At 43.3% G+C, this 25390-nt stretch overlaps 1 protein-coding gene across 2 annotated transcripts in view; it reads left to right on the forward strand.

Moving 5' to 3' along the window:
• Positions 1-25390, forward strand: part of IGSF9 (immunoglobulin superfamily member 9) — a 466550-nt gene that overhangs the window by 227933 nt on the left and 213227 nt on the right. For both annotated transcript variants that reach the window (XM_069217763.1, XM_069217765.1), the window contains exon 11: positions 2895-3045. In XM_069217763.1, coding sequence (XP_069073864.1) covers positions 2895-3045 — 151 coding nt within the window. The remainder of the gene's footprint in view (positions 1-2894; positions 3046-25390) is intronic.

Below are 25390 nucleotides of genomic sequence, written 5' to 3' on the forward strand. Positions count from 1 at the left end.
ACCTTCTGCATTCGCTGAGGTGCACTATGAATGTGCAGAAGTCACACCTTACTTCCTCTTAGAAGCTCCCTTTCATCGGAGCTGTTCTGAAAAGCGAGTCCAGGATATTCAGGTTATGATAACGATGTTTCGGCCTCTATCCTCTATTGTTGAGTCAGATTTTGAGGCTGTTGGGACTCATGGCTTCCTGCATCCTATTAGTCAAACATGCCAGATGGCATATGAGAGCTCTGCAGTGGGACCTGAAGTTCCAATGGGCACAGCATCAGGGAAATCTTACCAACATGGTTCAGATCTCAGAGGGAACTGCAAAAGACCTTCAGTGGTGGGTAGTGAACTGTGATTGGGTCAAGAGCAGACTCGTCTCCCATTCCCAACCAGATCTCATGATAGTGACAGATGGGTCACTCCTTGGATGGGGTGGCCATCTGGGAGAGGTGAAGATCAGAGGTCTATGGTCTCCGGCGGAATCCAGGCTTCAGATCAAATTGTTGGAGCTTCGGGCGATCCGGCTAGCATTAAAGGCATTTCTTCCTGTTGTGAATGGGAAGATAGTGCAGGTGTTCACGGACAGCACTACTGCAATGTGGTACTGCAACAAGCAGGGTGGGGTGGGGTCATGGTCCCTTTGTCAAGAGGCTCTATGTCTCTGGACATTACTGGAACACCAGGGCATAACCCTGGTGGTTCAACACCTGGCAGATTCTCTGAACTCCAGAATGGACGAACTCAGCCGGCGGTGCTTAGCGGATCATGAATGGTGTCTTCATTTGGAGGTGGCGCAAGGACTCTTTCAGCAGTGGAGAAAGCCTTGTTTAGATCTGTTCGCCTCCGAAGAGAGCGTGTAATGTCAGCAGTATTGCGCGTTGGAGTTTCCAAAGTGGCTATCGCTGGGTGACACTTTTCATCACGAGTGGAGTTCAGGCCTCCTGTACTCCTTTCCGCCCATACCACTTTTGACCATAATTCTCAAGAAAATCAAGAACGATCAGGCCAAAGTAATCCTAGTGGCTCCGGATTGGGCACCGAGAGTCTGGTATCCAGAGCTTCTCAACATAAGCATCAATCTTCCAATCAGGTTGCCTCTTCCGGAGGATCTTCTGTCGCAGCAGCAGGGGAAGATTCTCCACCTGAACCTGTCAACTCTGCGGCTTCATGCATGGAGATTGAGTGGCGGCAGTCGATGGTTTATGACCTTCCTCCCGAAGTCTGTAATGGCATTCTAGCAGCCAGGCGTCCCTCTACCAAGACGTTTTACGCCTGCCGTTGGAAGCATTTTGTATTATGTTGTACAGAGATAAATATTGATCTTCTTCTTCTCTTTCTAATATCCTTCTTTTCATTCTGACACTAGCCCAGGGCTCCTCCTTAGGGACTCTTAAAGGCTATCTTTCTGCCCTATCAGTTTTTCTTCAACTGCCTGATCAACAGTCTTTGTTTAAGTCTCCTATTGTACAGAGATTCTTAAAGGGGCTTGTACATATGTTTCCACCTACGCCTTTTGTTATGCCCCAGTGGGACCTTAATCTGGTGCTCACCTTTCTTATGTGTGCTCCATTTGAGGATTTACATAATTGTCCTCTCTGGCTGCTCACCTTCAAAATAGCCTTCTTAGTAGCGATCACATCTGCCAGGAGGGTAAGTGAGATGCAGGCTTTATCATCAAAACCGCCATATCTCACAGTATATCCTGATAAGGGAGTCCTCAGAACTTGTGCCTCTTTCCTTCCCAAGGTGGTGACCCCTTTCCATCTGGGTCAGAATATCACCCTGCCCACCTTCTTTGCTCCACCGCATCCTTCTAAAGAAGAGGAGGGTCTCCACCGTCTGGACCCAAAAAGAGCATTGTCGTTCTACCTTGACCACACAAAAGAGTTTGGGGTGGATGACCAACTCTTTGTGGGGTAGGTTGGTGCAAAGAAGAGTCGGGCAATTCAGAAATTAACCATTTCGCACTGGGTCTTTCTCTGTATTAAAATCTGCTATGCATTGGCTAAGAAGCAGCCTCCTGAGGGCTTGAGAGCTCACTCTACAAGGAGGAAAGCTGCTACCACGGCGTTAGCTCGAGGCATACCAGTCCTATACATCTGCCAGGCGACAACGTGGGCTTCCTTGCACACGCTCGCAAGGCACTACTGCCTGGATAGCCAGGTGAGGAGAGATGGACATTTTGCTCGCTTGGTCCTACAGGACTTTCTTGTATAAAGTATATGTCTGCAGCCCACGCCAGGAGGTTATGGCTTTGGTATCTATTCTAAGGTAAGGAATCTGCAGCTAGAAGTCTCTATCAGATGAACAAGTTACTTACCTTCGGTAACAAATTATCTAGTAGAGACTCTATCTAGCTGCAGATTCCTTACACCCACGCATGCCTCCCTGCTTTGCGTAAATATTATGAATTTTCAGATTTTTATCCCTTTTTCAGGGCATGGCATTTCGCACAGACAAATAGAGAAAGTTGGTTCTTCCATGACTCTGCGCTTCTGGAGTGGGAAATTGTGGAAAAGAACTGTCATAGGCGCGCCGGGATGGTGCTTATATAGAAGACCGTGACGTCACAGACAGCTCCAACGATGCTGACGACGTGGAGCCAGGTGATGCACGCAGATCCGAACTACGCCACCCAATGGCACGCGCAGGGTACTGCTCAGCTGAAAAAATCCCGGAATCGAAGCTGACCCCACGGAATTCTAAAATAAGGAATCTGCAGCTAGATAAAGTCTCTACCAGATAATTTGTTACCGAAGACAAGTAACTTGTTTGTCACCACAACTCTGAAGAATATTGATAAATCACTCTCTGCTCTTGAGAGTTTTTTTGAATGAGCAATTCAATTTACTGCAAGTGTTGCGGGATCTGTTAAGTGATAAACTGATTGATTTTTGGTATTGCAGGTGGGCAGTGCAGTCAGGATTGACACCCACACTGATGCCAACAACAGCCTGGTATTCAGGCCCCTGACCAAGGAAGAGCATGGGATCTGGGAATGCAGTGCAGCTAATCGCGTGGCCCGGATCAGTACACTGGCCTCCATCAATGTTCTAGGTAAGGCTCTTGTTGCTTTTCATTACATGTGTTTTGGGGTGTTCTCCAACTATTTACTGGTTTTCTCCAGAGGTTTGTTTTTGTTAGCTCAGCTTCACACCAATGTTAGTTGAAGGAATAGGAATGATAAACAGTAGTGGTGCTCAGAGAGTGGAAATTACCTCGTGTTTTTTCAGTTCTGGATGCGCCTTAAAATGTTTGAAATGTGATTCATAAAGAATATGTTTCTCGAGCTATGACTTTATTTGATCAAACCGCTCAACTAAGTTATTCAGCATAAGAAATGTTTTGGTGACTTGTGCAACACAGAAATCAACTAGGAGCCATTTCGCAGACTCCCTTTTGATGCCCATCCCTTATGCCCACTTACCTTCTCCCAAAGCAGGCAGCTCTCACAAAAAATAGTTCTTTCCAACACATAAGTGAAGGGTGTAATGTTCAATTGCCTGCATTTCAACAGCAGGCTATTCATTGGCGTTGTTCCTTTTAATAAATGTTTTAGAGGTGTTGTTGAATGCACCATTTCCTAGAGATATGCCTTCTAGTTACCTGAAATCTCTGACAAAGAAGGTACGTTTTCTAAATGTACAGGCTGCAATTATGTTCTGCAACTTTAAGAACTAAAACAGACCTTAACATACATCGCTTTTATTTCCTTGAGAAATCTCATGGTTATAATTCCTTGAGCAAAAAATTAAGTGGCTGTTTTATTTCCTCGTTAAATAAATTTTAGAAGTAGAATCTATATTATTATGGAATTGTCTTAGCATCTCTGATTTTAGTCAATAACACCGGTTCTCTTCCATAGTGGTGTGTTACATTTCATTCACAGAGTATTTATATTCTATTACATATTGTTATTCCTTATGGGACCACGCACAGACACAAACTCTCCCTCCCTAACTCTCTATCTCTCTCTCTTTATCTAATCGATCTTTTAGTGTTCAACAGAGTGTAATTCCAATATTCAAACAATCTAGAAACTACTGTAAAGACGTTATGGTTGTTCTGTGCATGACTTCAGGACCTTTCACTGTTTAGCTTTGTCCGATTACTATGTACGAACATGTTGGAATCTTTCAATGTTCAGGACACCATTGTTCATTCATAAATACACTTTAGAAATAGTTTTCAGCACAGAGCGTTTCCAATACTCAATCATTTGTGAGATATCAGCCGCCACACTATACTTCGACACAAATGTACTATTGAAATGTCCCCGCATTTTTGTTGGCTAATGGCAGGGTCACTGAAATTATGCAACAGGACTCAGGAGAGGGCCAACGTATGTGGTAGGACGGACTAAATTATGGAGGAAGAAAAGGCAAATTATGCGGCATAATGCAGCACATTTTGCGATCTGATTTAATTATTTTGTAAATTTTACACTGAACACTCCCTCGGCATAGGTTGCACCTCATTGGTACCAGTTTAAGATCTAAATATAATGGAAAGGTGAACAGTCAACTTTTACAACCAGGCCTTCTGAGTCGTGGCAAAACGAGTTGCTGCATTTTTTGTGACTTTTGAACCATTTGAGCTAGACACAATTTTTTTAGTTAAAATCTGCAGATTGTGGCAAATGCTGCAAATCTGTAGCAATGATACAAACGCCGCTGTCGCAGAGTTGAATATTCCAGCGGTTCTGGCTAATGGCTACTTATAGTATCCAGAGTTAGTATTTCAAGATTTTTGTTCTGTGTATTGATTCGTGGAAGCGTTCATCTAAAATTGGCATTATTATTGATTTAGGGTAAATAAATCATCATTATATTCACTTAACAATGCATTTAATTGCTTCATTTCATGTTTGTCTTCCGTGCCAGTGTTTGTTATTCTACTTCTGGATCCTTCAGTGACAGGGTCCCCTGTAACTTGCAGAGAGCTGTCATTGGAGAATCTATGTTACAGGCATCTGAAAGTGTTTCGTATGCCATGGTCCCATGGTTTTCTATGCCCGCCACTTAGTCTACACGTCAGTTTCTGCACCAATCCCAAGCACTTGCTTCTAGGAAAGTCCAGATAACTTTTTCACTGAAAATATGACTAGGGATTGTGTGGTTTGGGCTGTCCTTGAAAGGCCCAAACTATGAACTGTTATTACATCCTATACCTTTCAATATTGTTTGGATGCTTCTGCTTTTTGACGTGCTTCATCCAAAACAAAAACATAAATCTCCAATGACTTCATGGCGAGAGTCTAAAATGTAATTGTCAAGAATGAGCGATGGCTCCAGGCATGGTTTCCATATTCTGTTAAAGAGAGACTGACCCAGTACTGAAGGAGCTGACGCTAGAGGAAGATCAACGGTTTCATGAGAAGTTGGTTGCTCACTAGACAGTGTTGAAGGCCCTCAGAGACTACTTCTTAATGATTGTTGCAAGGAGCTGCAAATAGTCACCACTCTGGAGTGGATAGGCTCCGTAACTGGCAAATGCCCCTTGTCTTGCATCGTGGAGGCAACCCATTATGTTTCTTTTAATGTCACTTTTGTTTGTGTTTTTTTCACTTAATGAGAACCTTGGGTACAGGAAAAAAAACTCTGTTCTTATATTTTCAAAAATGCTGACTCACAGGAAACATTTTATCAAAACAAAATGATGAAGTAAGTAGCAATTCTAGGAATGCTCAACCAGTGAGCTATCTCAGCATTCACGGCCTGTCAGCGTCTCAAGTCATGTGTGACTTGGAGAGTGATACTCATTCTGAAGGCACTTCACTGAGAGAGATTGACGTATGATATGATGATCAAGGAAGTCAAGTAAATCTTTATACCGTTAAAAAAAAAAACGTAAAAGAATACATAAACTTGTAGTTAAAATCATTTGTTAAAATCACAAGACAAAAAAATCATCATATTTAAAATAAAGTTCAAGCCCCTTACAGGCAGTGCTGAACAAGTGGCAACTAGTTATGTTGGTATGCATTAATCAGTTAAAACAGTTTGTCAATGATATTGTATATAAAATTTAAGGAAAAATAAATAGTTCTAGTGACATATCGAAACCCATTTTCACATTTGAAGCTTTCTAAGCACAACACTGGCACCAAATTGTCTTTACTTGCCAAACAATCTATGCTGTTTAACTGCGGCTGCAATAAATCTTTACGGTGTATGGCAAACCATGTCGGATTGTAGCAGCTGGAGATGATCCAGGGATGCTTTGCAAACTCTGATATTAAGATTCCTTAGTTAGGGGTCTTAAAATATTCTTCCTTGAGTCCTTATGAGGATGACAAAAGAAGAAAGTGCAACTGGGACTGTGGAGTTACTGGGTTACATGGGCAATTAGCAAGGGCTCTGCTATGGTGGGCATCTGAGGGTTAGAATACCAGGAAATGGGCTATGTCAAGTCTAAATCGTATCAAATAGAACCTCTGATGTCTCAGTACCTTATACAAATATGGTTCAATATTAATAATTATTAGTTGTAATAAGCACAAAATACTCTTTGACCTCTTTCTGATCTCAACTACTGCTCGTTTCCTTGCTACTAAACCTAGTAATTCATTCTTTTTTAAGATTTTGATAAATTGGATAGCACTCTGTGGGTTGACATATAGATGTGGCCGTCCGAACGAGCTCAACTCCTTTCACATACGCCAGCCAGTCAATTTTTTTAGCTTTTCTTAACTTTAGACATTCAGCTCTTAACATTTCACTAAGTGCAGCCTCTGGCCTGGACCAAGCTGAGAGCAACAACTGGGTTGGTGCAATTTTTATGAGGTGGTACGGGAGGCCTAGTTCCTCGTGATATATTAGAGTCGGGACACTTCTTGGTAGTGAAAGCAGTCTTCACAGAAAATTATTTTCACTAACCTGCAGCCACGCAGTCTTTGTACCCCCAGATGCCTGCACCATAGGAAGCCATGCAAAGTGCATCTGGCCTTGTAGGTTTGAATTATAGTTTCCAATGGGGAGGAGCCCAATTTGGAGCAAACGTGAACACAGATGCAATCATCTGTTGAAGTTGCACAGATCTCAAGCTCAACAGATGTTTCCATGAGCTCATACTTTCAAATGGGATCCTAATATATGTGAAGGTAGATACACAATGAAATATGGTGCCAATGACATGGAGGGAATTGATCTTACTTAAAGGGTGGCGACACACCATAGAGAAGGATTTTGTTTTATTGATTGACAGTCCTAGGTTGTTCATAAATGCAACAAATATGTCCAGCAGCCTCTGTAGTCCCAGCCCTGTTCTTGACATAACAATACAATCATCGGCGTTTATCAGGACTGGTAACCTGCTAGTTCCTACTTTTGGTGGGTCCGCCTCTAAACCCCTCAAAAATTTATCAAGATCATTTATATAAAGACTGAAAATGATGGGGCCAGAACACATCATTGTCTGATACTCCCCTAATCTTGATTGGTGTCATACATTCTCTATTGGGGTCGAACCTAATGCAGCCCTCAACATCCTTGTGGAGTTGAGAGTGTATGTGAATAATCTTAGGATCAGCTCCCTTTGCTAGCAGCATTCTCTATAGCCTACCTCTGATGACATGGTCAAAGGCTGCACTGAGGTCCATGAGCGTTAAGTAAAGACCCCTCCCTTTTTAACATACACATATTTACCTATCAGCAAATGTAGGTTCAGGCACTGATCTGTTGTCTCCAGACCCTGCCTAAAGCCATATTCTGCTGAAGTTAGAATGCCCTTCTGAGTAGCCCAATTCTCCAGCCGATCTAGCAGTATACTGCCCAACACCTTAACAGTGTCCTCAATGAGGGATATCAGACGGTAGCACCAGGGATCTCCTCGATCTCTTTTCTTGAATATAGGTACAATAATTGCACTAAGCCGGGATTGAGGAGGTCCCACACAAATTGCTCTGCGCAAAACCTTTACAAGTATTGGGGTCCAAAGGTCAAGATTGCTCTTAAAGGGATGTATAGGGAGCCAATGAGGTCCCGGAGCTTTATTGCTTGAGCATCTCTTTACTGTTGGTATTATATCTTTGAGTGTAATAATTAACTGGTCATCTTCTCCAGGGCTATTGTAACCACTATGCTACTATGCTACTATCCCATTTTGCCAGAGAATTAGAATCATAAACCTTATTAAAGTGAGTAACAACTATATTCTGGGATGGTCACAGTGCCAGAGCTGTTCTCACAAAAAGATGCATTCACTTTGCCAAAATTGGACCACATCATTCATGGGACACGCATGGTTCCAAGCCTCCCTCTAATTGTGTCTTTCATTGCCCTGATTGTATCCTTGTAGTGTTTTCTGCAAGCTCTTATTTCCTCTGTATCTCTTTAGACGGCTCGTAACATGCGCTTGTGATCAGGATCTATCAAACCATCTCTTAAATCCCATAACTGTAGTAACAATATCAGCTCAGTTGCCCTTTTGGATATTTCAGTATAATTGTAATTAGATTTATATAGCACATACTGTTCCTGATGATGCGTCAAACTACTTTTCGGTGAGTAGCACGCTACTCCGGCACCCTAAAGGATTAGTGGTGGGTTTCCTATTGACAAAAATTAGTACACTGTTAGTATAGGGAGGTATGAGTTAATCTGAGCAGAAGACATGTGAGTCTGTTATATGGATTGGATAGAATAATGGAGGGATAGAGGAGGGAAGGTTCCAGAAGGGTTATATGGGAGATCATAGTAGAAAGATGAGGTTTGGGATGAGTAAAGGAGAGATGGGTGGATGAAAGAGTCTGTAGGAAGGGATTAGGGAGATCATAGTAGTAAAACGGGGTTTGAGATGAGCCAGAGAGGTAAATGAGGGAGAATTTAGTAGTGTTGTTTGGGAGATCATAGTAGTATGTTGAGGTATGGGGTGAGCCAGGAGGGCAGAGTCTAGGAAGAGTTATTTTGGAGATCATAGCAGTAGAATCGGTTTGGGATGAGTCAGAGAGTGGAGATAGAGGATAAATTGATAGAGGTATAGGGTGATGGTGAGTCACAGTAAAGCTTTCGAGAGAATATATTTTTATCCCTTTTTGTACAGTAGGACTACAGTAGTAAATATATAGATACATGTGTGTGTAAGGAATATGCTATATTGAGATTTCAAGTTGTATGATATAAACAAAGACTTTCAAGAGTTGCAGTATTTGAAGTTAATTTATTTGTAACATTATTTTATCTTTCCTCAATATTTCAGTAATGAAATGCTTGTAGATAAATAGTTAAGATAATATTTACCTATTGTGATAAATAAAAACAGAAACTCATGAGCATCTAATCCAACAATTTATATAGAAACTCTGCCTTGATTCAGCATTTGGTGAATGCCTCATGCCTGTTCTCCAAATTGAATGCTTTCACTGATTCATTCTCTTTAGAGGAAGTAAAACTGTCTGTTTGTGATGTCAAGATTGGGAAGGCTTCAACCCAGACTTTATATGACGGCCCTTACAGAGGGCAGGAATTGTTTCAATTCTTTGAAAGGGCACTCTTTCTGTCTGAAGGAATAATTGTCCTACTTCTTTCTTATACTGCCTCAGCAGGTTTTTTGGTACTTACATCTACAAAGGTTCCAGGAGTAGACAAGTCACTGTGGTTTCCTGCCACATGCCTCAGCTGGTTTCCAAAAGGATTTGTGGATGATACAATGTGAACCAGGCTCTTCTTTGATATAGTAACTTTCTGGACCAATTTAAATGGTCTGAATTCTGGGGGGTTGAATAGCTGCCTGAATTTGAATTTCACATATAAAATTTGCAGGACAACAATTAATAGAACAATTGTCTCAAGTACAATTAATAAACTGACTTCAACAGCAAATTACTCGTGAGCAAATGGGCACTCAGCATGGGTAAAAGAACAACATCCTTTGCACAGGGTGGGTATGATCAATAAAAATGTTCACTCAAGAATTCTTTTAAAATAGTATAGTATATGTTCATAATTGATTGTTCCAGGCACTTTATATGTGTAGATAACACAATCAGAGATTGTGACAGAGTACGCAATCACTTATGGACTACAAATTAGTTGAGACATAAATCAGACCATCTTGAAACACTGGTAAAACATTGTTGTCATTTTAAAACTTGAGATTTTCTTGATTTATTGTCTGTTCCCACTAAAAAGGTGAAGTGACAGAGAGAAGGTAATTGTGGAAATTACAGTCAGGAAAGTGTCTGGCTCTTAACAAATGAAAATACTGTGATGCAATCTTTGTGGTGGGCTTTTTTAAAATCATTCCTTTGCTGAGGTAAAACCAGTATTGATCACAGCAAATATACATATAATTTGTTTTATAATTATAATCTTGTTGTGGACATACTACAGCCTCTATTTGTAAATAATGAAAGTGTGTAGAATCACTGGCCCGACAAAATAAATAAACCTAACATCAAAGATTGGAAATTGGAACCCATCTAGTGAATAACTAAAAAAAAAAATGTTTTTCAGCTCGTACACATGTCCATGTTACCCATTAGATAGCAGCATCACCGTAGTTATCAGAAAATGTGAAAACTTGCTAAAGGATTAAGGCCCTCATTATGAGGTTGGTGGTCTTCAGACCGCCAGCCTCGTGGCGACAGTCTTACCGCCGCGGCCCGCATTACAAGTTGTGAGGTTTGGCCAAAGCCAAACCACAGCATACCGCCAGGATTTTCATGGCAGTTGCCCTGCCACGAAAACCCTGGTGACAGGAATCCTCATTCCTGTCGCCGGCACACACACACCCAAATGTCCACACATCTCCATGCACCCACCCCCACCTGTCCACACACCTTCATGCCACCCTCCACCCATCTACACACTTGCAAACACCCTCCCACCCAACCGCACATATCTATACAAACACCCCCACCAGCTCTCACACTGACATACACACACCCCCATTCACACATACGCACCCCCTCCGCAATCATTCACACTCCCTCTGCATGCACACCACCACCCCCTCCACCGATGCATACATTCACACACTTCCCCCTCCGCATACACACACATGCACACACCCCATCCACACACATGCACACACCCCAACTGGACATATCCCCCCTCATCCTCACACTTGCACACATGCGCTCCCACTCAATCGCTGACTTTCACACATGAACCCCCACTCACATGCATCCCAATACACACACCTACTCACCCACATCCTGACCCCCCCTCCCCTGCGCAAACATGCAGACACACACCCCCATTTGCACATATACACGCACTCAAATACCCCCATCCCTCTGCATACAAACACACATGCACTCGCACCCCGACACCCCCTCCCCTCCGCATACATGCAGGCACCCACAGCCTCCACACACACACACATACATACACACACACACACACACACACACACACCCATCCATGCAGGCACACATGCACCCAACACCCGCCCTCCTTTCGGATGATCAACTTACCTTTTCCAGCGCGGTCGTCGTCCGGGAGGGGAACGGTCCTGGCATTTTCCACCCCCAGCACCGCATCACCGGCAGGACTCTGCCATGCCGTAATACGTATTGTGGTGGAACCGCCTCTTCAACTCCGTCGGGCAGGCCGACTGAGTCAGATTTATGCCCATAAACAGGCGGAGGTCCTTTCAGGTCTCCTAATTTGGTGGTCTGTTGACTGCAGTGGCTTCAACAGTCTTTTGATAGACTGCCAAAGTCGTAATGTGGGCCTGAATGTTTTTCTTCTAGAAAACGTGAACATTTAGGTTGTGAATTGACTATCACTTTAATAATACAACTAGTGAGCAAGGATTATTAGATCCTTAATTATTGTATTATCTGCTTCTAAATATTTTTTGATGTTGCCAGTTCAAAGGTATAGCTCACTAAAAAGTAAGGGAGATTTACTTGTTGGTAATTTGACAAACGTAAATCATTCGGAAAGTTCTATGCACGCCGATTAATGTTGGAAAATGTTTCAGTTTTTTTTTTAATTGTGTAAAGAATATGTAAAGTTTTTAAAAGGTGTCTTTAATTGTTCAACACTTATAAAACAATGAAAGATTTTAAGTGCTAAATGAGAGATAATTGGCACATAATGGCCAGATTGAAATTGGCAATACATAGTAATTGATTACAATTTTATGAAATATTTCTTCAGAACATTTTTTTTTTTAAACCTGAGGTATGATTATGGGCCTGATTACAACTTTGGCGGAGGGGGTTAATCCGTCCCAAATGTGACAGATATCCTGCCACCGTTTTACGAGTTCCATAGGATATAATGGACTCGTAATATGGCGGGTGGGATATCTGTCACATTTGGGACGGATTAACCACCTCCGCCAAAGTTGTAATCAGGCCCTATATGTCTATATCTATGAAGGATGTACAAAACTTCTCAGCTTTGGCAATGCTTTGTCTTAAATTACACATAATAGGACAATGCCTAAGCTCAAGAGCATAAAACACACTTTCAGGGCAAAAAGGGGCAGATTTATCAACACTTTGTAATGATGCAGGGTCACAAGAAGTTGCACAAACATTCGCAATATGTTGATTTGTTATTTATTTTATAGCTGAAAACTTGTATTTTTGTGCTGTTACATTGCCTAAAAGTAATTCATAGTATCGCTCATGTCTTTGCACGACTTTACCTCATAGAGGCATCACATGATTTATGCAAAGGTTTAGCTACTAACATTTGTAGACAGGGTTTTGCAGCAAAAAATGATGGCTCTTTGAGGCAGGCCTATGTGACCCACTATATACATCGCACCTACAATATTGAAACATTTTAAAGTATGTCTTAGTGTAATTATTTTTACTTGAACAGCACCCTTCCAGTACAAAGTTATGCTAGACATCTCACACATGCAGTTGTACTTTGGTACAAAGGTGTGTGTGTGGTGTTAGGAAGCTGTTTGAGTGCCAGTGTCGGCGACGACAGCAACAGTGCCATATCTTTGTGGATATTACTCTGTGGTGTGTTTACTCCCTTGCACAACACAGGTTGTGGTTGCTGCACTGCGTTGCACACCTTTTTAATAAATCTGTCTGTAAGCATTGGTAAGGATTTGGATCCCTAAATGGTTATGACCTACTGACAGGAACCAATTTTTGAATTTGTTTAGTGTGACGAAATAGGCTGTTGGAGACTATACTATATAGTTTCAGATTTGTAAAGCGCTTAGCTAGCCCATTGGGGTTTCCCAGTGCTAATGGAAAACTAAGAGAAGAAGAGATACAACATCCTGAAGAACCAGGTCTTAAGCATCTTCCATCAACAAGCGTATAGGAGTTGCAAAGGTGAAGAGTGAGAGGCAAGAAGTAAAAGAGCACAGTCTACGGCAGGGCAGGCATTATGGTAAATACAGTCGAAAATTCAACAAGCAAAACATATGAGTTTACATACATACAAGTTGGCAAATGCACTTGTATAGTGTGTGATGTTGTCATGAGAATACCACTGACAAGCATCACATTCATTTGTACTGCCGGAGGTAAATTTGCAAAAATAAAGTGCAAGGCAGTGCAATAACCAAAGTTGCTGGGCTGTGTTATGCTAAAGAAAAAGAGCAGCACATAGGCATATTCACTAAATATGGCCCACTGCTGCTCTGTCTCTTCACCTGTGCTAGCGCACAAATGGCAGTCTAACGCCACACATATCTTTGCACCACAACAAAGGTATGTGCGTTCTGTCGGTCATAGGTTTTGACTGAAGAGCTATCTTTCTAGTACAAAATCATATATTGAGGCATTCATAAAAAAATGCCAAACATTTCACACATTGGCCCCCTGATTTGCATAGAAGTCACCCAGTGCAGTGTAACAAGTTAAGTTGCTGTTCTGCATTGCATTAAAGGAAAAGAGCAGACCAGTGCCATATTTACTAAGATGTGTGCTGTTATACTCTCTTCCTGGGGTGGGGCACTTTTGTCTGCCATGCGCCAGGCAGCCATAGTACAAAGCTGTCTGCTTTGTGGAAAGCATAGACTTTGTGTAGGAAGGGGTACCTACCAGTATAAAAACTAAAGTTTAATGTATGCTGTACAAATAGTTTTCATTTGTCCTCAGTACTCCTGCCACGAGGAAGTGCTTGATTTTGGGAGCAAATCCCTGTCTTCAGATCTTTGTAGATAAGGATTTGTATCAAAAGCCATGGCTAGTTGCATTGGAATGCCCATGCACCACCCGGGCAATGCCTCTTGACACAAATTAACGCAAGACAACACGTTGCACAACTTTGCTCTAATGTAGGTTACACATACAATGCAAATCTTGATTCGCATTGGATTGTAAATCCAACCTCAACACTGTGCATCAGGTTTGCATTAAAAAAGTAATGCAAACCTGAAGCAGGGTGTTTGTAAATATGTGCTATATATTTTATTCAGCAGACATGTAATGTGTGAAATCTAAAGAGAAATACAATATTTTTCCTGCTTTCCACCTGTTAGAAATGGGTTTCTGGTTGGCTGTGGTATACACCTAAGCCAGCAGAACCCATCACTCTAGTCAGGGTGAGTTAGTTACACACCCAAGATAACCCCTGCTCATCCTCTTGGTACCCTGGCACGAGAGTCAGGCTTATCCCAGAGACAATGCATAAAGTGTTTGCACAACACACACAACCAAGTGACACAATAAATACACCACAAAGAAAACTCCACAACAAGTTATATAAAAATAAACTGTATTGCATAAAACATCATTAGACCAAAAATGAAATAAATCAGTAATACCCTGCTAAGCGAGCATTGGTTAGATCATCATCAGTATGAATGCAAGTACTAGAAACATTCCCAGATGGTATATGTCATCAAAAACGCTGTCACTGAACTAGCGGTCCCATCACAGCCCACTGTAGGTTTACCTTGGCCGGACAGGGCCTAACACCACACATTATAGAGAATGTAGAGATCCAGCGCTATTGTGCTCCTACAATAGGTATTTAATATGGTAAATCTTATCCTCAGCTGGGACGGGCCCTCCGTCAAGGTCTTCGTCCTGTCCTGCTATGTTCCAAACACAGGCCCCCAGGCACAAGTAGGGTACGGACACATAGGGATTGACACCTCTGGTAGGGAAGAACGGGTAAACCCTCCTTGGCTTCCCTGTTGCAAGATCTCCAAAAGGGGAAGGGGACGCTGCCTATGAGTATGGGGCGTAGCAGCTCAAGGAAAAACGGCTCCTTTTTTCCCAGGCAGCAAGACTCCCAGCCAGGGGCTTCCGTGGGGGTGTGAAGACCTCTCTGGGCCCCTCTCACCTCGGAGAACTCGCAGCTGGTGCTGGTGCTAACTCTGCTTCTCCCCTGGATGCGTCGGAAAGCCGCAGTGCTCCTCCTGCTGCCTCGACTGGGTCGTGGTGGTGAATGCACCAAAGTTGGTGCCTGCTTGTGCCCTGGACAGTGCGCGCTTCCTACAAGCTTCGGAAGCACCTGCCACAGCTGCCGCCGCTCTCCTTTCTCTCTTACCTCCCCTCACCAGCAGGGTTGGGGTCCACACCAGATCTCAGCTCTCACCACACGCTTAAGGAGACAAAGACCAGCGCTCCCAAGGGCCCAGTCAATCCTCACACACTCTTCTTAGGCAAGGAGAGATGGAGGAGAAACCCGACATGCTCTGCAGGCACTTTCGTTCGGGGTGCTCCGATGTAAAGTATAGCTCTCCCCAAGCGCTATAGCCACAGGGCCAGGGGCAGCATTGGCAACAGGGGGAAATTCTCTGCTGACCCCCGAGGGAGCACTGGGGGCACCATAGGTAGAGCAAACAGACAGTAGGCCAGCACATAAGGCAGCAAGGCAAGGGGACCGTTGCTCCAGCCATCCAAAAATCTGTAGGTGGCAGACCCGTCCAGCAAGGCCAGCAGTCCCAAAGATGGTTCCTCTGAGTATCTTTGTTTCTTCCAACAGCATCTGGTGCATGTCCCCACAGAACCAAAAAAATCAGGGAGCAGCTGGCAGCAGGGCAACACACTGAAAAGCAATCCAGATGAGTCCTTTGTGCCACCCAGCAGATACCAGGCAACAGGGCAAGAAGAGAAGAGCAGTCCAGATGAGTCCTTTTGTGCAGTACATCAGTACTTCTGACAGAGGTTCTTTCCCAGTTCCAAAAGTGCTCTAAATTCAGGGGACAGGAGCCCATCTACTTATACTCAAAAATGTGTTTGTTCAGGGGCTAACGTCAAAGGAGTCCTTCCATGTCAATCACAACACCCTTTCAACCCAGCCCTGTCTCTTGACACCAGTAGGGGGTTATCAGTCCCTTGTGTGAGGTCAGAACACAGCCTATTCACATGTAAGGTGTGAATGGCCCCCCTCTCCCCAGCCTAGGAAGTCTATCAGTATGCAAAAGCCTCTTCTTTCACACCCAGCCCTTCCTCTGTTATGACTCTCTGGAAAGTATGCACCAAGCAGCGCTGTCACTCTGCCCCAGACGTGGATTAGAGTCTGGCTGCAAAGCACTGGATATATGTGCACATAGAAATGCCCACTTTATAAAAGTGGCATTTCTAAAATAGTAATGTAAAATCCACCTACACCGGTAAGTAGGATTTCGCACTACAATTCCAAAAATACTAAACATGCCCATGCTACTCCTTATAAATTAGAAGATGCCAATTAGACATATGTCAGTGCTTTTTCAATGCAATCCTATGAGAGGAGCAGCACTAGGCGGTTTTTCACTACTAGGACAAGTAGTACATTAAGACACACATTCTAACTTTTACATAGACAACAAACTGCCCATAGGGCTATCCATGGCCAACCTTAGGGACGACTTGGGTGAAGCAAAAAGGGAGTTTAGGCCTTTGCAAGTTGGTTGACTTACAAAGTCAGTGTGGCAGTAAACTGTGCACGCAGGCATTGCAGTTGCAGGCCTGAGACAAGCTTGAAAGGCTACTCCTCTGAGTGGCGCAATCTTTGCTACAGGCCCACTAGTAGCGTTTAATTTATAGGTCATGAGTATATGGTATACCATTTACAAGGGACTTACAAGTAAATTAAATAAGCCAAACAGGTGTAAGCAAATTGTACCAAGTTGTAGGGGAGAGAGCACATGCACTATAGCACTGATTAGCAGTGGTAAAGTGCCAAGAGTCCTAAAGCCAACAAAAAGAGGGCCAGAAAAATAGGAGGAGAAAGGCAAAAAGTTAGGGGATAACCCTGCTGGAAGGGCCATTTCCAACAGCACCTGCCTCAAGGAGGCTTTATTTTTTGATGCAAAGCCCGGTCTCACAATTTTAGTACACATGATTTGCGTCAAAGACCATATGCGGTTCCCCTTTAACACGGAGGTGCCATTCAAAGACTCAAGAGAGTATCCAGAAAAAGAACCCCCTCACATACACTTTGAACCACATAGCTCTAATCATGACAGGAAAGTGAGAGCTCCCTACCGTTTCTTTATAGGCCTCTGAGAATTGTTTCCGAATCCGAAATGGAAAAAAGAATGCAAAATTATACATTGACAGCATGGTTTTAAATGATTTGTCCAAACAGCGGCATTGTCTACCAGACTTTCTTTCTTCGTTCTTTCCTGTCTGCCTCCTTTCATTCAATCAATCAATCAATCATTAAATTTATAAAGCGCGCTATGTACCCGTTAGGGTTTCGAGGTGCTTGGGGGGGGGGGGGTGTTGCTGCGATCGTTCGAAGAGACATGTCTTGAGGAGTCTCCTGAAGGTGAGGAGGTCCTGGGTCTGGCATAGTGAGGTCGGGAGTGAGTTCCAGGTCTTGGCGGCGAGGTGGGAGAAGGATCTGCCGCCAGCGGTCTTTCGCTGGATTCGGGGGACGATGGCGAGGGCAAGGTTGTCAGAGCGTAGTTGGCGTGAGGGAACGTAGAAGTTGAGTCTGGTGTTCAGGTAGGTGGGTCCGGTGTCGTGTAGTGCCTTGTGTGCGTGGGTGAGGAGTTTAAAGGTGATCCTTTTGTCCACGGGGAGCCAGTGGAGGTCCTTCAGGTGGTGGGAGATGTGACATCGGCGGGGTATGTCGAGGATCAGGCGGGCGGATGCGTTCTGCATGCGTTGGAGTCGTTTGATGTCTTTTGTTGGGATGCCTGTGTAGAGTGCGTTGCCGTAGTCGAGTCTGCTACTGACGAGGGCTTGGGTCACCATCTTTCTGGTTCCTGTTGGAATCCACTTGAAGATCCTGCGGAGCATACGGAGGGTGTTAAAACAGGAAGAGGAGACAGCGTTGACCTGTTTGGACATGGTGAAAGCAGAGTCGAGGATGAAGCCGAGGTTTCGTGCGTGGCTGGCTGGGGTGGGTGGGGGTCCCAGGGCGGTGGGCCACCAAGAGTCGTTCCAGGCCGAGGGGGTGCGACCAAGGATGAGGACTTCCGTCTTGTCGGAGTTAAGTTTCATTCTATCCCTTTTTCTATTATCTGTCTTTCTTTTTATTCTTCATTCATTATTTCTTCTCTAGTTCTCTATCATTCAATCATACATTCTGTCTTAATACCTTTCTTTCCTGCTTTACTTCATTATTTCTGTTCTACTTTATAGTATTCTTTATTTCATGTTTGCACTTTCTCCTACTTTCGTTGTCACCATTATTCTTTCCTCCTAACTCGCCTTCTTGCTACCTTTCTGTCCTTTCATTTTCTTTCCTTCTCTTCATCTTTGCTTCCTTCGCCTCTTTCCTCATTTATTTTTTATCCTTTACTTGCCTTCCAGTCCTTCCGTTTCCCCTTCTTTTCACCATGTCTTCCATTCTTTAATTGTTTCTTTCTCTTTCCTTATTTTATTCTTTCACCTTCCTTATTTAATTCTTTCTCTTCTTTTTCCTTCCTTTCATTGCCCTTCCTTCATTTTTCCTTCGTCTTTCATTACTCCTTTCCATGTTTCTTTTTCAGTATTTCATTTTGTGTTCCTGCTTTCCTTCATTTTTTCTCTCCTTCTATTTGTCATTTATAATTTTGTTGTTACTTTCTTTCCTTCCGGCTATCCTTCTTTTTCTTTCTTTCTTCTCCTTTCTTTTTTAAACTTCCTTTAAACTTTTTTTATCCCTTTTTTCCTTCACACCTTTCTTGCCTGCCGTTATTCGTGTGTGCCTTCTTTCAGGTGTGCTTCTTTTCTTTGTGACCATTTTCCTTCTTTGCAGTCTGATTTCCTTTTCTCGTCTTTGTTATCTCTCTCCATTAGCCTCCCGTGTATTTTTTCATTGCAATGATTCTGTCATGTATTTGTCCCCTTTGGCATCCGTTTGCTATGCATCTTCTTTCCTTTAATACTTATTAACTTGGGCTTTTATCTTGTGACCTACAAATTGCAGTTAAAGACAACAATCGGCAATAAAAACAAGCTATTCTGACCCTCGGTGAAGCTGGTCGAACGGGGGCTTCACTACGCCCTTGCATGGAATGCCCCCCTGAGGCAAAGCGGCACAAAGTGCTATTTGTGCTATAAAAAGGTCGCTTTTCCAGGACAAAAAAATAGTTTTGTGCTAGAAAGCAAAGTCATCATAAATCTGCCGCTTGTTCTTTCTGCTGTGCACCTTTTTCGTGTTCCAAAGACTCGTCATAGCTGCCTGAAATGTTCGCTGACTGGCACCTCTGACAACATAAACTATGTCATTCAAGTGCTAAGGCATACACATATTCCCATTACTGTAAAATAATTTGATGAGCTCGTGTTGTCTGTTGATGGCCAGTCAAATCATCCTGTAGTAGCATGCCTAGACGGCTCCCTTTTGCTTGCCTTTGACAATCATAAAGCAGAAGTAGCTGCCAAAAACATATTTTTGCAATCTGATTTTTTTTTTGGGGGGGTAACTTGGGGAGTAACGCAAGAAATGTCGCCGCTTCATCTGTTACTGCAATCTCGCATCGGTGTCTCAGTAGGCTCTGCTCGATGTGTTTCTGCAGCATTGTTAATTATAAGTTTGCTTGATGGTAAAATGCCGCCATCTAGTGATTCGACGTATGAGGGCAACTAGTTTTTCCTCAAATTTTCAAATATAGACAAAGAAGACAGGTGGCAGCAGGTCCGGCTTTTAGGGCGGTGCGAGCCAGGATTGGGGGCGTTGTGTTTAACAATGACTTACGAAATAGCTATTTAAAAAGCACCTGGAGCGATTATTTGCCAGGTGGTAGTGAGTGAACCCGAGGAGGTGGTCATGGAGTGGGGTGCCATAAAAAGACTGTCGCACGGGGCGCCACCAGCGCTAAAGCCGGCACAGGGTCGAAGTAAGCTCACACTACACAGAACCGAATCCCAGTTGTATTTAGCACTATCTGGATTTCATAGGGGGCCCCCCAAACATCTCACTCTTTTGCCCCAGTTGCTGCCATGTCAAGTGCCACGCAGCTAGGGTTAATGTAACGCATTTTAGTTCATTTCCCTGCATCACAGCACTAGAAAGTAATGTCACGAATATTTAGCTTCTCTTCATTGTTCAAAGCGCGTATTCCTAGATGTGTGGCACTTGACAGGTCTCCACTCTGATCTCAGCTCTGCTTGTGTAAAGCCGGTGCTTGGGGGGCGCAGAGAAGAGTTTTCTCGGGTTTCCATGGTAACTGGTTTGGGCCCATAAAACTCTTACTAAGAAAAGCAGTGACTGAGCTGAAGCCCGGCCAGTGCTCCCAGACTTCAGCAGTAACTTAGCCAGCGCAGCTCTGATGTTTTCAAAAGTGACAGCAAACCCTTCAGGCGATCCAAGTCAGCAGTGCAGCCTGAGCCCCTATTTATGTTTCCTAATTTTCATAACATTGAAGTTACATTTGTGTCGTTTTTTCTATGCATGTAACTCATTATACCAGCGCATAATATGAACTGAATCGCCTGTAGATATATGGGAGAGCTCAGGTGGTGGGTGCCAACTGCACTTACCATTTTAGTTGAGAATGAGTAAAAGAGGTGCATGGTAATCAAAATCTTGACACTGGCAAAGGGCAGGAACAAACATTTTCTTGCAAGAAAGTGTCAGACATTGGCGGCCAAATGTCAGACACATGCTCACTGAAACAAGAGAAATGTCACTTATAAACTTATAATTGAACAGACCAGCACTCCGTAACACTTTTGACGTGTTTTCTGTTTTTTGGCCAGGGCCTAACCTCTTTTCATTTATTTATTTATTTGTTTTTTTGCAGTTTTAAATAGCTTGAACTCAACCCAAAGGTATGGGAGTGCTTTCCATGAGCTCCTTTTACAGTACATAAGACACATTAATTTTGTTGTTTTAGGCACAGAGAGATATGGCCCATATTTTCAAAGGACTGGCTTTTCCCTTGTGTCACACAACCAGATTGAAGATAAAGCAAGCCCGTCAGTAATTTTAGTAAGCCAGACAAAGCGAACTTGCTTGGCTTAGTAAATCCAGAGTAACTCATGGTAGAGTAAATCACTGCCTTGCATTACTCTGTGTTGGGAGGTACATAGGCATTCCCATGCATCCACTTATGAATTCTGGCACAATCCCAGATTTGGTCAGGTTAGTAAACCCAGGATTGCTTCAAAATGGCACACCTTCCAGACAGAGGCATAAGAAGGAGAAATATCTTTATTTCTCCTTATTATTTCCTCTGTGTATGCTGTATTCTGCACACATAGAAAATAATAGAAATATAATTTGTTTTGTGCAGGAAGGTGTCCCCTCATGCACAAAAACAATCCAGCCTGTAATGCAGGCACCTTTGCACCTTGCTGCAAGGGTACCTGTGTTAGCATTAGGCAGCACTCAGTGCTCCAGCACAGGGGGAGAGCAGGAATTCCTCATATATTAGTATATATGATGCATTTCTGCTCTCTCCATGTCACTCAGTGCAGCACAACAAGTTGTCTTGCTCCGTTACATATATATGCCTCAAGTGGTTTGCTCAGAATCACAGGTTGTTGAGTCAACTCCGTGACTGAAGCCTAGTTTCTCAGCTCCAAAGCCAGCAGCTCTGGCTGTTACGCCACATCCTTTTCCCACACCATTCTTCGTCCCTATTTATGAATCAAAACCTCCCCCCATGTCTGATTGTTATAACAGCCCTCTTTCGAAAATGTCAGCCTTATTTGGAGAGAAGGGATTTACTGTTCGATTTATACAAGGACCAGGAGTACCTACTAGGAGTTTTTTTACTTCTAATTGAACTTCACACGTTCTCAGCATACAGTTGCTTCTGGGGCTGCTGTTTTGAGTCTGGTTGACTGTGTTAGTATTGTGTTGTTCTTCTTGATGATTAGCTGTTGCCTTCAATGTTAGGTGATTTTGGGTTTGTGCATCCTTAGGACTGTATGTTAAAATTTCACTGTCCTTCCCTTGGTTTATTGTATTCAGTTGTGGGATATTTATTCTTTATTTTGAAATGTCCTTGATATAATTTGTGATCTGATTATGCTTGTTTAATTTATGAAGTCTTTTGCTATTTCTTTTTAATACGACCAGTTTAAATACAGTTTAATCACAGGCGGGGATGAATTAGAATCGAATGGCACTTGCCCAGTACAGGGACAATCGCTTAATGGATTTGCCTTACTCCCAGTGCTGGCATTTGCTTGCTTCGTCAGTGGGCAACATTCATTTATTTTCTGTTCAAGGGAGAGGGCACAGTTGTTTTTTGTATTTTTTGGATCATATGAGCTTGGGTACATTTAGTGTAATTTGTTTTTAAATCCTTTTTTGAAGTTGCAAGTTAAACAATCTGAATGCACAGTTATATGGTTTTTACCTGTAATGCTAGGCGGTAGCAGCCATGGGATTTCCATTAAAGTGGAGGATTTAGTTTCTTCTATCATTGTTTTCAAGATATTGACAAAACTTTGCAATTCATTCAAAATAGATGAACATGAACACTCTGAAGGGTCCACTTGAACATACGAGTTTTCTTGAGAAATGGTAGTGGATAAGAACTTAACTTCGTTATCCATCTCAGCGATTGCAGATGTAATTTCCTGCAGCAGATCCGTGTGAACTTCCATAATATGTAAATGTTGATAAATTATGCCAATGATCATTTCCAGCAATGGATTCATTTCCTGCTAGAGAATGAAGGGGCTTGAGTTAACAGAAGGGTGCTGTTTGGCTCAAAGTCTTCCTGCCATGGAGATAGTCAGGCTTGAGGGAGGATGTCTGGGGGGTGATCTAGAAAGGCTGCAAGTTACCCCGTCTGAGATTTTCTGTGGTAGAAGTTGTGCCATTTAAAGATACTTGATTTGAAGTGTTTAAGTCACTCTGGTCGCTTTCTAGCGAATGCCAGCCATTCAGATCTAGAGTTTCACTGGCGGGGGTTTCTCCCTTATTTATAATGAGTGAAGAAGGTTGTCCCTTCTTTAAGCAGGTCAAGCAGACCTGTTTTAGTGTCTCTTCATGAAACACCTTGTCAAATTGTTGTGCTAAGGAACATGATTTGAGACCGATATTTGGTGAGCGCTCCTATAGAGGCATGTTGGATTGCCTTCGATCTCCAGTTAAGATTAATAAATATATGTTTCACCACTTTGTATCTTGTCCAAATCATTGATCATTGAAGCTATGTTTGGCCTTAGCTGTCCTGGTAGTTTTTTTTTCTTCATCAACACTTATGTTCTGTTACTATAGTCTGTAGCTATATTATGGCGAGGGAGGTGCAAAACTTTAATTACCACCACATGGGTGTGCTTAACGAATTCAATCAGGATCCGGCAAATGGGCAGAATGGCTGCCTGGACTGCCTCCAAATAGGTGTTTGCCGTAGGACTGCTGCTAAGCTGTTAGACTTTTTGTGGAGGAGGGTGTTATTTTATTTAAGCAGATTCGTTAGCAGTACAGATCCTTGTGTAGCACACTGGCTGCTTTCTTGGTGTTATTATTAATACTGCTATTACGCTGAAGGACCTCTTATTCTGCTTTAGGTGAGCGTGTTTGTAGGCAGGCCAGCTTAAATTCAGCTCTGATTAATTGGTTAATGAAAGGACGGTTTATAGTGGGTAATTTGGGCCAGTCAGCTCAACACAAGGTTGCAAACACAGGTACTGTCTGTTTGTTTTGGGGATTTGGTTAGGCCTGTAAATGGACTTTCCAGTGTAACCAGCTTCGACTGATGTTTGACAATGTGTTGTCAAATCAATATAACAAAGGCACAATGACACAGTAAAAATACAGTCCCTTGTAGCTGATATTTGGGTGTGCAGAAGCAAAAGAAGTTTTTTGCTTAGACCAATAAGTGTTATTGGTTGTCAAAGCGCTGCTTAGCCTAGAGTGACTGCAGGATGTGTGAAGGACATTGTTTAAGGCACATAAAATACCACCAAAAGTAAAGGCACCAGTTAAAGAAAATGTACAGTCCAAAGAATGAGGTGAAAATCTAGCTTAGTTTTGTATGTGATTTTAGATAGGGACATCAGTCGTGGTTCGCTTCTCTAATGAGGATGAGGATGGGGGGGGGGGGGGGTGGCGTGCGTGTGGTTGGGGAGGAAGTGCTGCGTGGGAGCTGGTCTTAAAATTAATGTAAATAAAATAAAAACGTACCTGCTCCTCGTGTGCCGCTCCTCTCCTCTGTCTTCTCCCGCAGGCACAGGCCCCCAGCCTGCCCTGCAGTCAGTCCTGACGCTGCTCTGAGCAGCATCAGGATTGGCTGGGAGAGCCCTGGCTGTGCGCTCCCAGGCAGACTGGGAGCCTGTGCAGGCTCTCTCCAACCCAGCAACTGTGTTGCTGGGCTGGAGACAGAGCCTACAGCGCATGTTTGTTTGGCCAGCACGAGATGGCCGGTCAAACACACATGCGCTCTGAGGGGAGTGCACAATGCACTCCCCTCGGTGCTCGTCACCCCGTGGCCCGTGACCCTTCGTGGTGAAAGTTTTGCAGCTTCTGCTGCTGGGGGGGGGGGGGGGGGGGGGGGGGGGGTTCTCCTCCACCCATATGGAGGAGCCGCTCCTGTGGGACATATGTCTTCAAGCTTTTATTTCCCTTACTTTGAGGTGCAGCAACAGGCCCCTTTTTGTGTTTTGTCTGCAGACTTGTCAACTGTTTAGAGATATATATGTCCTTGCATCCATTTATGAAACATCCCACGTTTTATTTCCAAGTATCTGAGGCAAGTTCTTTCTTCCTTTACTGTCTCACAAGAATACAGTGGACAGTGCACAGAACTACACGCCACTACTTCTTACACTGGGCCCCCACTGCACCTATCTGAATTCACCCTGCAGCCCCTGGAATCACACTGCACCCAGTTGCATTCACATTGACCCTTTTCAATTCACACAGTAGAGCATTGCATTAGAACCACATCGAAGTGCGCTGCAGTCACACAATTCTCCATTGCACTTATATTGCACCTCATTGGTCTTACTCCTCACCTCACTGCATGGACATTTACAACCCATTAGGTACAGGACTCACTTGTTGCAATGATGCTGCACCTGTCTGTACTCACATTACTCGCCACAACAATTACTTTCTTCCTCTTTCTTTGTCCCTAGGGACCCTGATTGCGCGTTGCACCATTTGCTGAATTCAGTTGAAAAGTATGTGAGGTT

The sequence above is a fragment of the Pleurodeles waltl genome, chromosome 12 (genome assembly GCF_031143425.1).
Source record: "Pleurodeles waltl isolate 20211129_DDA chromosome 12, aPleWal1.hap1.20221129, whole genome shotgun sequence".
Lineage (NCBI taxonomy): Eukaryota > Metazoa > Chordata > Amphibia > Caudata > Salamandridae > Pleurodeles > Pleurodeles waltl.